The sequence below is a fragment of the Semicossyphus pulcher genome, unplaced genomic scaffold, assembly GCF_022749685.1.
Source record: "Semicossyphus pulcher isolate SPU_LCO1_2020_fin unplaced genomic scaffold, fSemPul1.0.p SCAF_8, whole genome shotgun sequence".
NCBI lineage: Eukaryota > Metazoa > Chordata > Actinopteri > Labriformes > Labridae > Semicossyphus > Semicossyphus pulcher.
Genome location: NW_027211759.1, coordinates 1,985,205 through 2,003,396, shown reverse-complemented (window position 1 = coordinate 2,003,396; position 18,192 = coordinate 1,985,205). Strand labels below are relative to the sequence as shown.

Below are 18,192 nucleotides of genomic sequence, written 5' to 3'. Positions count from 1 at the left end.
ACGCAGCTCCACTCGCGGATGAAGACGCCTGATGCTGAGTCTGTGATCTTGAGTGTGTTTGCTGTGCTCCGTTCCAAGTTCCTTATTAGACTGTGCGTTCATAAACCCAACCACACACACACACACACACACACACACACGCTCAACTGCTGTATTTAATAAATACATTAAAGGAACATCTTGTCTGGAGTGCATTCTAACCGATGCCCCTGGCAGCCACACGCGTTAACAACCAGCTAGTCCTTTACCATCATTAAAACACTGTTTGTCCCTTTAATGTTGCAGCTCGTTAAGCTGGAGCTCATCTTTTCCTTTATAAGCTGCTCTGATAAGTAACGTCCTCAGCTATAATAATGCATCATCAATATTTCCCTCTGAAATATTGTGGAATACATTTTATAAATACTCAAATAAGTAATAAAATAAGTACCTCATTAAATGTACCTGGTTTCTGTACACAACTGTGACAATCAGCATAACACACATACGATAACTTAACTAAACTTAAAACATCGATTTTGTTTTGAGAGCGTAAAGTCTGATCCATTCAAACCTTAAGAACCTGAGATTTCATATTTATGTTTTATCTGCTCTTCATCAAAGTAGAACAACAACTCTGAAATGTCTTCTTATATTTGATTCGTTTTTTATAGACGATGATTCTGTCATGTTATTCATTTCATATTTTAAAACGGTTGTATTTCGCTGACATAACTTAAGTATTGTATTTTTATTCATCTGATTATGCTGCATTTGAAATCAGAGCAGGTTTGTTCCTCCCGGCGTCCCTGAACGCATCATGGTGAGTCCAGGGTATTTAACATTCTACCCTGGACAGCGGCAGGTTGTTGCGCAAGCGCAGCCCATTCAGTGTGCATGAATACGGAGCGAGGAGAGGACAGGAGCACTGGGAGCTCTGGGACTGGGAGGACACAGCGGACTGGACGGACCGGACCGGACCCGGGCAGGCGGACATGGAGGGACAGAACGGCAGCAGCAGCATCCGCTCCCGGCCGCAGGGCAGCGCGACGGACGGCAAGAAGAAGAAGAAGAAAATCCCCGACAGAGTGACTCTGAAGAAGGAGATCGGGCTGCTGAGCGCGTGCACCATCATCATAGGTGAGGCAGGAAAACAAGTGAGCTGATGCTTGGAGCAGTTGTGCCTTATTTCTGCAGAACTTTTAAAAACAAGTTCGAGTCGTTTTCCCTCCTGAAAGAGTCCTGCAGGGCTGATAAAACTACAAAGAGGTGTTTAAATGAAGCTTCACTTCCCTCTGGGCTGCTAATTAAGTGTCTGATTAGGATGATGATAGTTCAGTGGCTTTACGAAATGAGGGACTCCATGTTTGTTTGCATGTGTGCTCACTTCAAACTGACTTGTAGTGCTTACGTGGCTGAAATATCTGAAGTCCAGGAGCAGGCTGGTGGTCGAGCAGAAGAACATTGTCCGCTGAAGCAGAACGAACAGCAGGGACCTTTAAACACACCTAAGCACAGTAAATATGAGCAGCAGCGTGCATGCAGGCTGGAGGGATGGATGGTGAGGAGGGGGGAGCAGGCCTGCAGGGGGGTCAGGCTGCATGCAGAGGGCCCACTGCACCACTCTGCTCCTGGAAATCACTTTTAGTTTTAATATTGTCAGTTTGCAGTGCAGGAGGGTTATCATTTTAAAAAGACACATTTAAACTGGTTCTGATTCCTGAAACTCTCTGACACAGAACCTCTGGGGCACAAAGTGGTGGAAAGTTACTAAAACATACTCAAGGAATGTGAAAAGTCAGAATACTTGAGGATTTGTGATACTTTACACTTCTACTCCACTGAAATTCAGAGGAAGATGTACTTTTTACTGCACTCCTTCTTTCTGAGATGTTGCATTACAAAACATGAGGAGCTTAAAAATATGACACATTTTAAACATTGAGTCAGTTGATTTCTACTGTTTCGTTTCTCTTTATTGCTCTTTTTTTTATCTTTGTGACCTCTCCTGTCACCTCTCTGAGTGGTCAGCAGTTCGTCAGAGACATTTCACCTCTAAACGTCTCACCTGGTTTCATATAATCTGATACTTTTAGTCCAAGCAGATAAAAATGTCCAAAGTATTACACAAAAACAAAGAATAGTCAGAATTTAGTTTTGTCTTCTTTCCTCCATCTTTAATTAAGTGCTGACCCTTTGGAGGGGCACGACCCGTATACGTTTGGATAAACCAGCTCCACCTGCAGCAGCTCCAACAGTGAAATGCTGCTTTAGCGTTGATGCTTCAGAATGAACAATTAATGATGTGATAATGTCGAGTCGAATCTAAAGAAGAGGATTAGAGCCACATGTGAAAATAATTATCTGAGTTCTAACTTTAAAGGCAGAAAATGTCCTTTTTTAATAATTCTGTCTTCATTCTCAGGTGTCTTCCTCTTTCCCTCAGACGTCAGACTTTAAGATCAGAAAGCTGACTTTATGTCCAAGTGTCTTTAAACTCTGATTTTAAAAGTGGGACTATAAACTCATAATTCTGTCTGTTTGTTCTCACATTTCTGACTTTGAAGTCAATATTCTAATTTTTTCCTAAGAATTTCAATTTTAAACTCTAAAGTCGGACTTTAAATCATTGGCTGCACATAAAGATGGACGACGCGTCTCCATCTCCTCACATTGTACAATAATGAAGCCTAACTCCCCCGGAGCGGGCACTGCCATCTTGCTCATCTGTATCCAGAGCGTGTGCAGGAGAGATCGGCTGGTTGAGCCGCAGTATTGACGTTCCCTCCCTTCCTCTCTCAAACACACACCTTTACCTTGTGTCCTTGTCGTGTTGGAGCCCTCATGTGTCCTTGGCGTGTCGGAGCCCTCAGGTGTCCCTGGCGTGTTGGAGCCCTCAGGTGTCCTTGGCGTGTTGGAGCCCTCAGGTGTCCTTGCCGTGTTGGAGCCCTCAGGTGTCCCTGGCGTGTTGGAGCCCTCAGGTGTCCTTGTCGTGTTGGAGCCCTCAGGTGTCCTTGGCGTGTTGGAGCCCTCAGGTGTCCTTGGCGTGTTGGAGCCCTCAGGTGTCCTTGTCGTGTTGGAGCCCTCAGGTGTCCTTGGCATGTTGGAGCCCTCAGGTGTCCTTGGCGTGTCGGAGCCCTCAGGTGTCCTTGCCGTGTTGGAGCCCTCAGGTGTCCTTGGCGTGTTGGAGCCCTCAGGTGTCCTTGCCGTGTTGGAGCCCTCAGGTGTCCTTGGCGTGTTGGAGCCCTCAGGTGTCCCTGGCGTGTTGGAGCCCTCAGGTGTCCTTGGCGTGTCGGAGCCCTCAGGTGTCCTTGGCGTGTTGGAGCCCTCAGGTGTCCTTGGCGTGTTGGAGCCCTCAGGTGTCCTTGGCGTGTTGGAGCCCTCAGGTGTCCTTGGCGTGTTGGAGCCCTCAGGTGGGCTCAGTCTGCAGCAGAACAGCTTCTTGTGTCGGTCTGAAGCAGATATTCACGCTGATGGAAAGTTCAATGACTGTAGTGTTAGTGTTAGTTACGTCTCCTCTCGCCGTTCCTCCTCTACTCTGCTGCTCGGGAACAGAACGCTGCAGGAGCCCCATTTGTCCACAGAGCTGTCAATCATGAGGCCACGCCCCCTTTTTACAGCATCAAATAACTAATTAAAAGTAAACTTGTCAGAAAAATGAACACTTGGACATAAATCAGCATGATAAGAACTAACTATAATGACAGAAACCATGTTTGAGAAAAATGTATTTGACGTGTGTTTTGATTTTATAGTTTGACTCATGTCCCATCTGTTAACATGGAGGAGGCGGGCTGTATGAGCTATACTGCAGCCAGTCAGCAGGGGGCGATAGAGAGGGTTTATATTACAAATACTGTATGAAGAGGATGATGAGGATAATACATGAGCTAAAATAAATCACAGCCATATCTCCCACAGGGGAATCGTACATATAAGGAGAGGGGAGGGGGCATGAAGTTTATAGAAATAAACACATATATTGATGGTCACATATAATCTATTACTAGGTGTTTATGTGTAATTATAACAACATGACAGTAGGAGATACAGGTTCATATTAGACCCTGTTGCATTAACAGACTTTTAGTGTGGTCGACGTTCACCTCATCAGCACTGAATGCATCAGGAGAGGAGATCAGGATACAGCTTAAGGGTTTTTAGCAGTTGCATGTTACAGAGGATTGACCTTGGTTATTGGTGCAGGCTTTGGCGAGCTGGACTTCGGCTAAGCAGCTCAAGGTGGACTCTTTTTGTAAAAGTCCTGCTGTAGAACAAGAGAAAGGTCCAGCTTGCAGAAAGCTGAAGCACCTTTGCATTCAGAGTGAGCGCAGAGAGGCCGAGCTGGCTGCTACAGATCAAACTGAGCTGAACTGAACACGACTACACTCTGTCTTTCTCTCCTGTGTGTCACTTTCAGGAAGCTGCAGAAGGTGAGTCGGTCACTTCCCACCTCTGCAGCCGGAGTGGATAATTTATGTCGGCTTATGTAACGGCTGTCTGTGCCACTTGGCTGCCTTCTGCTGTGCTACTGGTAGCGCTGTAGTCTGAATGTGTGCGATCTGCTGGTACTCTACACTGCATACTGAGGCTGTGGGCAGGAGGGACTGTCCCGGCCTGAGTGATGGCGTTTACCTCCTCCTCTAACTCACTCGGTTATAGAGCTCTTTGTCTTTTAATGCCCTCTGTATAAACTCAGAGGGGGGACAGTGAACATGTGGAAGAATCTCACACAGTCTCTGGGGTTTTTAAGGTGCAGGAGAAGAATTGTGTTGTCTGCAGTGTGTGTGTACCCTGTGCAAACCCTTGGAACAAGTCACATGTGAGAAGCACAGGTGACATTGTTTTTGCTCTATTGATAATAAACCTGCCAGTATCTTATGTCCTGTTCCTCTGTCCTCAGGGAACATCATCGGCTCTGGGATCTTCATCTCTCCAAAGGGGGTCCTGGAGCACTCGGGCTCAGTGGGTCTGGCGTTGGTGGTCTGGGTACTGGGAGGCTGCATCGCTGCGTTGGGCTCCCTGTGCTACGCTGAGCTGGGCGTCACCATCCCAAAATCTGGAGGAGATTACTCCTACGTCACAGAGATCTTTGGAGGTCTGATGGGGTGAGGAAACAAAGAACCTCTTATCAACATTTTCGTAGTCAAATGCAACAAAATCAGCAATTTTTTACATGCAAATCAGAAGCACATTATACAATTCTTAAACTATGATGTGCATAATCTGCAGTTGCAGGTGTTACATTTTGACGGTGGCTGTCTTGTTTCGGCTGCTGATTTTCACATCCAGCGGTGTCGATAAAAACATGATCTGAAACTCTTACAAAGGCTGGAGAAATAATCTTTACAGCATCACCTCCTTTTTGGGATTTGATAGTTTAAAGGTTTGTTTTTAGTCAGATTTTTTGTGGAGGCTTAATGAGACTCAACGTTGATTTAGTTTAGTTGTGTTGTGCACAGAGGCCGTGCACAACACAACTGTTGGACCAGAGTTAGCTATAGAGCTAATTAACATCTGTGATCCCTGTGCAGGAAGATCTAAAAAACACACAGTTAAAATATACAAATGAACAAACAACATACATTTCCTTCTCTCCATATTGGAGGATGGTTCCATGCAAAGGTTCAAATCAGTGATCACATGACTGGTTTGCCTTCAGCCATGTTTTAAGTTTTGTTTCAAACATACTGAAGCTTGTGCGGTCTCTGATTCTCTTACTGAAAATTACCAAAAGCATCTTTCTTACATGAACAGTCCCTCCTCCTCCTATTGTTCGTGCAGAGCGACACACATTGTTTAAGTGGTGGGGGTGAAGTCATAAATGCATTTGTAAGACAAATTTCCAGATGCTTCAAGACAAAAATCTTTGCATATTAGCATGCTGTCAAGCTTTGTTTACTTTACTTCAAGTTAAATGAGGTGCAATCTCTGAACCCATCCGCTGTAGTCTGAAGATGATATATCCTCTCAGAGCAGCAGCAACACGTCTATCAAGCGTTCAGTGACAAACGACTTCCAGCCCAGACGTCCTCCTCCGTGTGCTGCTTTGTTTACAGTCCAGTTAGCAGCTTGAGAGCTACCGTGTGTTCAGATCAAAGGTAAATTCTCCCTCCAGATGTGTCTGCTAAATAAACGCTGTCATCTCTTGGTTCGTCCCATCCCCCGGAGGAGCGCCCGTTCATCTGTCTGTGCTGAGTCTCAGTCTCACTGTAAACAGGAAGTTACACAGAGGCTGCACTCTGGCTTACTGCAGCGGGATGAAGCCCAAACAGAAACAGATTTTCTTGTGATCGACTTTAATTAACGGCTCTTCAGTTTGCTGAAAGAACAACATCATGATGCAGATTAGGAACAACATGAAGCTTTGTCAGGTCTGTCCTCAAGAGGAGAAGGACACTACTGTAACATGAGACGGAGGGCGGAGCCATCATTTATGATGCATTCAAGGAAGTCGGGAAATCTAAACGCTGAAAGGCTTTCGTGGCACAGCGTCTGGGAATTTGTCTCAAGTTGAATGTTTGATCTAGAACAGAACAGTTAGCTGTTAGCTGTTAGCATGCAGATGTCTGTTTATAGAGATTAATAAGAAGCCAAATCATCGTCAGATGACGCCGATGCTCTCCTCACAGACTGTTTTTCCTGCATGCACCAAAGCCTGCTGATACGTGATTGGCCAATATTAGACTACATAGACTACAAACAGAACCAGAAACACTTCCTGTACTTAAATCTGGTCTCACGCCTACAGATACAGATAACATGAGGTGTGACACAATTAGGTCTCCTTTGGACGTTTTGAGCTCCCTGGGATCAAGGTGGAAGCCCCGAAGAAATATTTCAAATACAATAAAAATGATTTCCATCTGTTTTCTCTTCAGTGAAGTTCATGTAATCTGTCTCACAGCACTGAACGTGTCTCTCTTCTCCAGGTTCCTCCTGTTATGGAGCGCCGTCCTCATCATGTACCCGACCACGCTGGCCGTCATCGCCCTCACCTTCTCCAGCTACGTCCTGCAGCCCGTCTTCCCCAACTGTGTCCCTCCGTACATGGCCACACGGATGCTGTCCGCCACCTGTCTCTGTAAGTCGTTCATTTCAGACCGTATTATACACACAGAAGAGATACATACATTAAAAGTAAGATGCATCTTTTACCTCGCCTTTTTACATCACTCAGGGAACCTTCTCACTACTTGGTTTAAGTTGTACAACTCCTCTGTGCTACTTTAGTTCTGAAATGATTAATTTATCTCCTAATGCTGATTATAATCCAGCTCATCAATAAACTACAGCTCCGCTCCTTCGGCACGAGCGCCAGAGAGGAAGTGGTCACGTGTAAAATCTCTCTTATGTAACTTCTGCCTGAAGGCTTTTAAAAAGCTCTTTTATGGCTGTAGTAAATAATGCACAGCATCGCTTTAACAGGGAGGAGAGGAGGGAGGAGAGGAGGAGAGGAGAGGAGAGGAGGAGAGGAGAGGGGAGGGAAGAGAGAAGGGAGGAGAGCAGGGAGGAGTGGAGGGAGGAGAGGGAAGAGAGCAGGGAGGAGAGGAGGGAGGAGAGGAGGGAGGAGAGGAGAGGAGAGGAGGGAGAGGAGAGGAGAGGAGAGGAGAGGAGAGGAGAGGAGAGGAGAGGAGAGGAGAGAAGGGAGGAGTGGAGGGAGGAGAGGGAAGAGAGCAGGGAGGAGAGCAGGGAGGAGTGGAGGGAGGAGAGGGAAGAGAGCAGGGAGGAGAGGAGGGAGGAGAGGAGGGAGGAGAGGAGAGGAGAGGAGGGAGAGGAGAGGAGGGAGGAGAGAGGGGAAGAGGAGAGGGAAGAGAGCAGGGAGGAGAGGAGGGAGGAGAGAGGGGAGGAGAGGAGGGAGGAGAGCAGGGAGGAGAGAAGGAAAGAGGAGAGGGAAGAGAGCAGGGAGGAGAGGAGGGAGGAGAGAGGGGAGGAGAGGAGGGAGGAGAGCAGCTAAAGTCTGGATGAACCTCGAGGAGATGGAGATGCTGAATCTTTTCTGCAAACTCCCAAAGGAGAAAGAAAAGGATGCTTCTTGTTTCAGGGCTTCTCAGTTTTAATCAGCATATTTGAAGTGTTTCATACCTTTTCTAACTGTCGTTTAATCATGGATGATCATGTAGCACTCCTGGTATAGCGGGCGGCCCGTCCGTCCTGCAGCTCTGGGTTTGATTAAAATGAGGGCCCTTTGCTGCCTCCACCTTTCCCCACCTGACCTGCTTCTCAGTTCCTTAAATAAAGAATAATTAAATTAAATAAAGAGAAAAACTCTTTGACAGAAGGAGTCCTCATGAGGTCTGTAACTCCTGGATCTATAGATCTGCAGTTATTTTGCAGCCAGGTTCCGACCTTCCATCCATCCATCATCTTTACCACTTATCCTGTTCAGGGTCGCTGGGGGGGGCTGGAGCCTATCCCAGCTGTCATTGGGCGCGAGGCGGGGTTACACCTGGACAGGCCACCTGTCAATCACAGGGCTGACACAAATTCTCCTTTCCCACCTACATTTTGCGTGTTGATGCTGTTGTTGATGTTTTTCAGACCTGGGAAGACCTGCTAATAAATGCAGATTGTCTCTTTTCCCATTGCCAGTGAAGTATCCTCCTGTCGGTCTCTTTTCTGCTGCGTCACCGTCTGACGTCACAAACGCGCCGGAGACAGGGTTAGTAACCAGTGAAGATGTGACGCTGGTTAGCTCTTTATTGTATCTATAACTCATTCAGTCTGTTTATCAAACTCGGCGCCGACACATTTGCTACAAATTCTGCCCGTCTCTGTTCGAGCGCCAGAATTTGTAGCTTAGATGACGGGGAGTCGCAGAAGTTACAGACGGAGCATAGCATCGTGCCGAGAAGGGGGCGGAGATTAGCGTGTTGACACGGGTTTTGTGTTCCCATCAATGCCGATCGGAGCCGAGGTGATAATTAGGGATGATGTTATCAGAACGTTATCGGTATCTGCAGATTAAGGCTTGAAAATGACATATCGGTATCAGCAGATATGTTATTTTTCTGCCGATATTTTCCGCCAATAAACAAGGCTTTAATTCTGCCTAAATGCTCGAAGATTCCCTAAAAAAGCTTGACGTAATGCTTCAACATCAACTCAGCGCGAGTGCACTGCGTCCACCACGCCTCTTCCGTCAAGGGTGAAGAAGGATGTGAGATGTCTGCGCTATGGCCGCTTTTTAAAGTTCCTGAGACGGACAGTGAGGTTGTGCTCAGCATCAGTCATGTGAGGAGGTGGAAAAAAACATGTGCCTAATATATCTGTATCGAAATCGGCAATCGGCAAAAAGGGTTGGAAAATATCGGCACATCGGATATCAGCAAAAAAGCCAATATTGTGCATCCCTAATAATTGCTCGGGTCTACTGCAGAGTCCTCTGAGGTCTGAATGCAGATCGTTCTCACTTAGCAAAAAAGACGGGTGTTAGCGGGTTTGGACCAGTGGGAAAGGGGCTACAGACACAGACAACCTGTCACGCTCACATTTACACCTACGGGCAGTGTAGAGTCACCACTGAACCTAACGAGCATGTCTTTGGACTGTGGGAGAACATACAAACTCCACACAGTTGTTACACAATGAGTCCAGCTTTTAACTGCCTACGGATCAAAGTGGAAGCATTTATTTGCATCTTCATCTTTATCTGCGTAAAAATGTAGAACCTGAAAACCTGCTGAAAATATGAAAACATCTCAAAACATCACAAAAATGAGGAGAGGATGGGAAAGTTGGTTAGTCAGTAAAAGTCTGTGACCGACAAAAACAACACTTTAACATTGCTTAATCTTCCACATAAGGAAACATGCATGTCATCTTCAGTTGTGTTTTCTGACTGAGTTTGATTGATTGACTCCTTAATGATGTCATCTTGTTGCACGGCACCCTGCTGTTCATCTTCCTCCTGATACTCACGTTGCTAATGGAAGACTTTTTGGGACAGTCTCTTCTCTTGGTGCTGCTTTTAGTGGCTCACAGAAAAAGGAAGGACCTGTGCCAAGTTCTAAAAAGGTTCAGCTTTAGAGAGAAGCGCATACTCTGCCTACTTTCACACCTTCACACACCTGACCAGACGAAACCAGACGACGTCATTAAACCTGAAGTTTCTGCAGATGTTAGAAGGCATTCTGTTGGGTTTTTGGAGGAGCAGCAGAGAGCTTCCGTCCTCCTCAAACATTTAAATGTTCCCATCAAATATTGATCATATGAAAGAGGAATGCTGTGTGAGGAGCACTAACAGAGTCTGTGACAGGACGAGCCGAGTGTTTTACAGCCCCGAGCTGATGAACAGGAGTCAGTGTGGACCTGTCAGGCTGCCTAATTGCTTGGAGTTTTGCCTGAGAGTACCTGCACTGATGTCCATTAATCCACAGAGCCGCTTTGTCTTATCAAAGAGTAAATAACGTCTGGCCTGAAATCCCGTCTGCGAGGTGAAACAGCGGGACTTGAGCGTGTGATTCCTCGCCTCTGACGCAATCATTCACTCGTGTTTTTGGAGGAGGATTGATGCTAAAACGTGAGCTCTGCACGGCCTCCTCAGGGAGGTTGGTGTGTGTGTGTGTGTGTGTGTGTGTGTGTGTGTGCTGGGGGGTCCTTGCCACGTTTTGTTTGCTCTTTGCAGCGGAAGTGGTTTGTTTTGTGGCGCTGACAGCTCGTCTTTGTGCCGGAGAGTGAGGCCACCATGAGAGAGAGCGGGCCGAGCCGGTGACAGTGATGGACGAGGTGAAACAATCGTGCCCTCCCTCACTCGCCTCTTTCCCACATTCCTGCCTCCCATGGCAACTGGCTGCTGCCGCCCACCACTGGCAGGAACCCCAGCACCGGTACCCCCATGCAGGAACTTTATATGGATACTGGTTCTGTTAAAGGAGCAGTCCACCAGTTGGACAAGTCAGAGTCAGTACCGCTCAGCCTGTGAAGGTAGCTGCATAAAGTCACCTGAGGCTTTTAGCGTCAAATGGAACATTATGATGTCATACTTTAGTGATGTCATCAGAGTAATGTCAGTGAGAAACCTGCTTCACAAACTAAAGATGTGGCCTTATGTATGAAATATCAGTTCATCCCTTGGCGGTCAGAGAGGGATCATCAGACATCATGTGCACATTGATTTTTACCTCATTTCTGATTGGTGCAATTTGACTTTTCACAATTGCCCCTGGTCTCCCCTATTCTCAGAAGCCTGTCTTCACCTCTGTGTATTCCCCCCCTCAGTGCTGCTGACCTGGGTGAACTGCTCCAGCGTTCGTATGGCCACCAGGATCCAGGACGTCTTCACGGTGGGGAAGCTGATGGCTCTGGGCCTCATCATTGTGGTCGGCCTGGTGCAGATCTGCAACGGTAACCTCCTCAGTCTTTAAAGCTTCACTGCTCCCTTAAATAAAAAGCAAACTCAGATGTCAGATTTACCTTGCAGGGAACTACGAGGCTCTGACCCCTCAGGTGGCCTTTTCCCTGGAGAGGACGCCGTCAGTCGGGCAGATCGCTCTGGCCTTCCTGCAGGCCTCCTTCGCCTTCAGCGGCTGGAACTTCCTCAACTACGTCACGGAGGAGGTGGTTGAACCCAGACGGTAAATAATAAAGCCTCTCATCGCCTTCTCAACATCTTCCAGTGCTGTAACACTGCAAAACTTCAGCTTCCGTCTCAGCTGGATTCTCTGTGTTGCTTGTTCAGCAGCAAGCAGTTTTTGTCTCAGTCTTAAAGGAACGGTTTGACCTTTGACATTGTGTTTGTTGTTGTCTAAAGCACCAAGGCTGCTTAGCTTATTGGGTTCCAGCAGAGCGTCGCGATATTTTCTGCAGTACTGATCTTTAATCCTGTGAGCTATCAGGGTAATATTACTGCTCTAAGTTAAACATTTTGGTACTAGAATGATAAAACTCTCTGCCTGTTGAGGTCAGCAGAGGTCAGAGGTCACAGTCAGAAAGATTCGAAGGATGTTGGTTGAAAGAAGGATGGATATTTAATTATTTAAAAGTAAATTACTTTTAGTTGCTGAAGGCTGCCCAGCTTATTTATGAAAGTTGTATCAGTACAAACCCTGCAGAGGTTCAGTCCACACGCATGAGCAGAGTTCAGAGTTCAGTTTGTCAGTTGCATGCAACACAAGTTTTTCTTTAAGGACATCATTTGCAGTTATTATCGAGTGGTTTTCCACGTTATACAGGCGGATCATGCTTCGTTTTTAAGTTTCTTTAATTGGTTACCATGACCAGATTTAAAATGGAACTGTAGTATTTCGATAGAGATAAAGTTTTGACCTTTCAAAACTCCCCGTAGTTTAAAATCTGACATTAGAAAACTTTTTTTACTGTCAGAATAGAACAACACGTCCTGTCAAACATACTGTCCGCGTCTTGTTGCTGCAGAAAATGAAAATCCATCTGAAATAAGGCTGTTAAAAAAAGTAAAGAAATATTGAGTGTTACATGTCAGTTATTGGAGAGGTGAGTTTTGTGAACTCGCCTGCTTTTGGGTCTGAAGAAGCTCCACATAAATATCTGACATTTCATTTTTTTGTTTCTCTTGCCTTCGATCAGTTTTCATGCACGTTGACTTGACTTTTCTTTTGACTGTATCATGTGTGCATGCCATTGGCTCGGTCAGGAATCTACCTCGTGCCATCTACATCTCCATACCATTGGTGACCTTTGTGTACACGCTCACCAACATCGCCTACTTCTCCTCCATGTCACCCGAGGAGCTGCTGTCATCCAATGCCGTGGCTGTAGTGAGTAAAGTGGATCCATGAGGATCAGTGGAAACAGTCTGTGTCACAGTTATTATAATCTATCAGGAAACGTAATCAGCGGTGGATAAGGATTTCTAGATCACGAAAAACAAGCTACGATGAAAGATACTGATGATAGACTGTGTATAAAAAGTGTCTCAGTTCAGGGGCTGCATCCTTCGAAGGACGCAGGCTACAGAGGATGAGTCATTCGTAGCCTGCATACTCGATTGAGTTTAAACCAGAAACTTTTACATTTAAAGTGTATTCCTCGGCCGCTTGAGAGTCCGCCTTGTTTGAATTACCGCACAATGAATCTCAGGACACGTTGGGCCGCAAAGGATGCACCCGATGGATGCTTCGTGGCCCGGGAAAAGGAGGAAGCATTTGTCTGCTGCAGCTGAAGGAGCCTTTGAAACGGGACAGCCTTCGACACGCCGCTCTGACGCAATCCGCCTTGCAATATGTCCTTCAAAGGATGCAGTCCCTGAATTGGGACAGAGTTTATGTTACTGGCCTAGTAATAAGGAGAAGGGCAGATTTTTCATACCTTACTGCAGGTGTGTCTAAAAGCGTGCCTCATTAAGACGAGCTTTAAACAGACTATCGTCTCGTTTCTGATGAGGCATGTTCAGATGAAACCACCCAACATGTTTACGTCTGTGGGTCTGAACACATGAGTGAGTCTGTCTGTTGTTCTGCTGTTCAGACGTTTGGAGAGAAGCTGCTGGGAATGTTCTCCGTCATCATGCCGATCTCCGTGGCTCTGTCCACCTTCGGAGGGATCAACGGATACCTGTTTACCTCCTCCAGGTGAGACCCGCAGCTCTGACTGCTCCTTCATACTCTTTACTCCACTTTAGTGTGGCTGCTGACGTGCTGTGTGATGTGTCTGCCTGCAGGTTGTGTTTCTCTGGAGCCAGAGAGGGTCACCTGCCCAGCCTGCTGGCCATGATCCATTATAAGAACTGCACGCCCATCCCCGCCCTGCTGGTCTGCGTACGTATGACCTCACTCTGATATGACACTGATCTCTGTTAGATGATGCATACTGTAGATATATCCCGACTGTGCCAGTTGTCTGTGTTGTAAATGTGTTTATGCTTTTTTTAACCACAAACAGCGATTACGTCGCTTTCTTTAAAGCCACCAGACTTCATTGACAAAAACATTTTACCTCACAGAATGCAAACACAGCTGATCAGCCGCTGCATTGCTTTATTAGGCTTTGCTGTGTTATTGTGTGTTACACAAATATTGTGTTGGATCTGAATTAAACACGTGAGAGTCACAAAATAACACAAACAAACCAACCAACCAAGGCAGGAGTAGAGCAGCAGCTCCTGTGTTCTGTGAGGTAAAATTACTGTTTTATTCAATGGAGTCTGGTGGCTTTGATGTAACGTCTGTGTGTGGTTAAAACAATCATCTTCCTCTGTAACAAAAAGGTCTATCTCTGTAGGGATCCTTTCTGTCATGTTGTCACACACTTAGAAGAACAATCTGAGCCTGTCAGTGGAAACAACAAGAACTGTTAGTGGACATTAGAAAAATTCATCACTGATTTCCCTCCCTGCTGCGTTTTTCAGTGTGCTGCCACCATTGTTATTCTCTGCATCGGAGAGACACACAACCTGATCAACTACGTGTCCTTCATCAACTACCTGTCGTACGGCGTCACCATCGCAGGCCTGCTGTACTACCGCTGGAAGAAACCCAACCTGTACCGACCCATCAAGGTAGCAACTAAGAACATTAAGTACTGTGATTATCTAGCTTTACCTTTGAGTTATTGAAATCATTTGCAGGTATTTGTTATTATTTAGAGGTTTGGACTGTTTGTCAATGACATAAAAAGCATGTGAAGGTGTCACTTTGGGCACTATTTTTTATTTATTTAATCATTGATAAAAGTAATAGTTCTTTTTCAATATTTTGGGGTCTACATGACTAATAGGTACAAAAAGGTTTGGAGTTGCTCCAGTAGATGTGTTCATCTAGTGCGTCCACTAAAAGTTCTTGTTGTTTCCACTGACAGGCTCAGATTGTTATTCTAAGTGTGTGACAACATGACAGAAAGGATCCCTACAGAGATAGACCTTTTTGTTACAGAGGAAGATGATTGTTTTAACCACACACAGACGTTACATCGCTCTCTGCACACACACCAGACTCCATTGACATAAACAGGAATTCTACCTCATAGAACATGGACATAGCTGGTCATCCACTGCACTAATTGGTTCAGGTTTTTTGTGTTACTGTGTGTAAGATAAATATTGTGTTGGATCCAAACATAACATTAAAAACACCAAGACACACAGTAACACAAAACAAACTAACCATCAAGGCAGCAGTAGAACAGCAACTGACATGTTCTACACGATAAAATGACTGTTTTTATCAATGGAGTCTGGTGTGTTTGCAGAGAGCGATGTAACGTCTGTTTCTGGTTAAAAAAAGGTCTATCTCTGTAGGGATCCTTTCTGTCATGTTGTCACACACTTAGAATAACAATCTGAGCCTGTCAGTGGAAACAACAAGAACTTTTAGTGGATGACCTTTGACCCATCAAGGATTATGTTGCAGCCGTTATAGCCCCATTCACGACTGCTGGCTGAAGCAATTCCCAAACTTTTTGTACCATTTGTAATTTAGACCTCAAAATATCCAAAAATAGCACCCAGGTTTAAAAGCACTGGAAAAAACCTTCTAAAGAGACAATGTGAAAACTTTTTGTTCATTTCTGACCACACCTTTTCTTCAGGTGAACCTGTTGGTGCCTGTGTGCTACCTGATGTTCTGGGCGGTGCTGCTGGGTTTCAGTCTCTACTCAGAGCCGGTGGTCTGTGGCGTCGGTTTGGTCATCATGCTCACCGGCGTACCCGTCTACTTCCTGGGCGTCCATTGGAAGGAAAAACCAAAGTGCATCTACAACTTCATCGGTAAGATTCTGACCTGAGGTCTGATTAAAGGCTTGCAGTCAGTGTGCTGTTGCTGACATAAAGTCTTGTGTTCTTCTGCAGAGAGGGCGACGTACGTGGGCCAGAGGTTGTGTTATGTGGTCTTTCCTCAGTTTGACCCCATCGAGATCGCCAGTCCCTCAGAATGGACTGACCGCTCATCAGGCAGGAGCAGTTTGTCTGCCAATTCTTAAAACTTTCTGAATATAGGAAGCTCTTTTTTGTTTTTTCTTCTTGTTTTTATTCCGTCACTGTGTAAGTCCAGACACTTCTTCCTGGAACGGGAGCTTCCTGTCTGACCTTTGACCCTCTCAGACTCTGGATTCTTTCAGTCGAGTGGAAACGCCTTTTCTCCTGCGCGGGCTGCTCGCACTTTTTATTTCCTCCTCTTTTCTACTAAGTCGTCAAGTACAACAAGCTAATGCCAACAGTGTCACACTGTGAAAGAGACTTTTATTCCCATTTTGGACCCTTTTGCTCCTTTTTCTGTAACCGGACAGAACTCCGACCATGACGGTTATTTCTCCTGAATGTTGTTGGTCTTTTATCGTGCCTTCAGGCCTTTCTTACACCAAGTCCCACACATGACATGCACGGAAAGAAATCTCTGAAAATTCCTGCAACTGTTTTGTTTTTCGGTCTGTTTTTTGTGTCATGTAAACCCTTCCTCCCCCGATATACAAATTTATGAGGTTGCCAGACACTTTCATCCTGTTCTGTTGGAAAATCAGGGACGTTTTTCTGTGACCGATCACCAACATATCCGTCAAAATCTAACGTGAATTTAGGACGACCCTAAAACCATGCCACCATACTGGTTTTTACCAGAGTTAAATGAGGAAGGATGCAAAGTAAAGCCAAACTATGTATCAGGATGTGTTAAAAAGAGATGATGCTTGATGTAAAATAAGCACCTGTCTCATCTAAACTGCCTCCCAAAGGCTAACCACAATAACTTTGATATCTTTATTTTGTTCCATTTTGTTTCATTTTAGAGAAAGAAATCAGAAAAATAATTTCCACATCTGACCATAAACCACACTAGTAGATTGTAGTATGTGTAGTTAATGTGGTCTACTTTGGGTTATATGTTTTGTCCTTCACATCACAAAGGGTTGGAAAAAAATATTAAACTCCAAATACAAGTTATCCTCAGAAAATCCTGCCGCCATGAGACGTCCAAAATGACACTTCCAGGCTTCAAACAGTAGTCCACAGAGCGATGGGTGGCATCACAGTGGCTACGTTCACTTCCTGTAAACAGTCTGTGATGTAAAAAAAGTTGAATGTCGTTTCAAATGTCTTTTTCAGCTGCCCTCACAAACACCAATGTTTTTTAACATACATACTTCTGTGTGTTTTTGAGACTTGGTGTGAAAAAGACTTTCCTTGGGAAAATGTATATTCAGATATTGTTTATTATTAACTGATTCACTATATTAGATTTTAATATATTTTTTGCCAGTGCCTTCACTTTGTGTATTGCATTTCATTATTTGAGAAGCACTTTGGTCTTCCATTCATCGTCTGTTGTTGACAAAGTAGTCGTGTTCACTTTACCTGCTGCTGCTCTCACATCGATCCGCATCACGCCAGTTTGTCTGACTTAAACTGTGATTGTAATCAGATGTGGAAAAGCTATAACAGCCCAACGTATGACTGAGACAAAACTGGTCCTTTTTTACAAACATTGTGCCACGTCTTCTTGGTAAGGAATTAATCATTTTCTTAAGTTGTTTTCAATAACTTCTGACCCTGTGTGGTCACTTATTTAATGATTTAATATGGCACGTAATACTTTGGAAGTGTTCTCACTGAGATATCTTCTGTTTTTGTTTTATGTTTTATTTTGTATTGTCTTACAGTAAACTGTTATGTTTAAACCTGGGTCCTATTTTTTTCACACATTTTTGGGTTTAAATTGCATAAAAACAGTTTTGGAAATGATCCTGTAGATCCCATCATCCTGCAGCAGTGAAACAGGCTGTAACGGCTGCAACATGATCCTTGATGGGTCAAAGGTCGTCCACTAAAAGTTCTTGTTGTTTCCACTGACAGGCTCAGATTGTTATTCTAAGTGTGTGACAACATTACAGAAAGGATCCTACAGAGATAGACCTTTTTGTTACAGAGGAAGATGATTGTTTTAACCACACACAGATCTTTCGCTTCAAAGACACCAGACTCCATTGACAAAGACAGTAATTTTACCCACTGTAACATGGGAGTTTTGACTCTACCGCTGCCTCGACTGGTTAGTTTGTTTGTGTTATTTTGTGACTTTGGTATTTTAAATGATTAGCTCAGCTCCAACACAATATTTATGTAACACAACAAAACTTAACAAATCAAGGCGATGTTAGACCGGCTATGTTTGTGTTCTGTGAGGTAAAACCACTGTTTTATGAATGGAGTCTGGTGTGTGTGCAGAGAGCGATGTAACGTCTGTTTGTGGTTAAAACAATCATCTTCCTCTGTAACAAAAAGGTCTATCTCTGTAGGGATCCTTTCTG

General features: G+C 44.9%; 1 protein-coding gene across 1 annotated transcript; it reads left to right on the top strand.

Annotated features, from left to right (window-relative positions):
• The first annotated feature begins 974 nt into the window (after window positions 1–974).
• On the top strand, window positions 975–15,922 carry slc7a10b (solute carrier family 7 member 10b). Its single transcript, XM_069685972.1, has 11 exons — window positions 975–1,119; window positions 4,883–5,087; window positions 6,912–7,063; window positions 11,200–11,325; window positions 11,402–11,555; window positions 12,593–12,716; window positions 13,426–13,529; window positions 13,619–13,715; window positions 14,306–14,455; window positions 15,484–15,661; window positions 15,743–15,922. The coding sequence occupies exons 1-11, from the start codon at window positions 975–977 to the stop codon at window positions 15,871–15,873; spliced, it is 1,566 nt and encodes a 521-aa protein (XP_069542073.1). The 3' UTR covers window positions 15,874–15,922.
• Window positions 15,923–18,192: the final 2,270 nt, after the last annotated feature.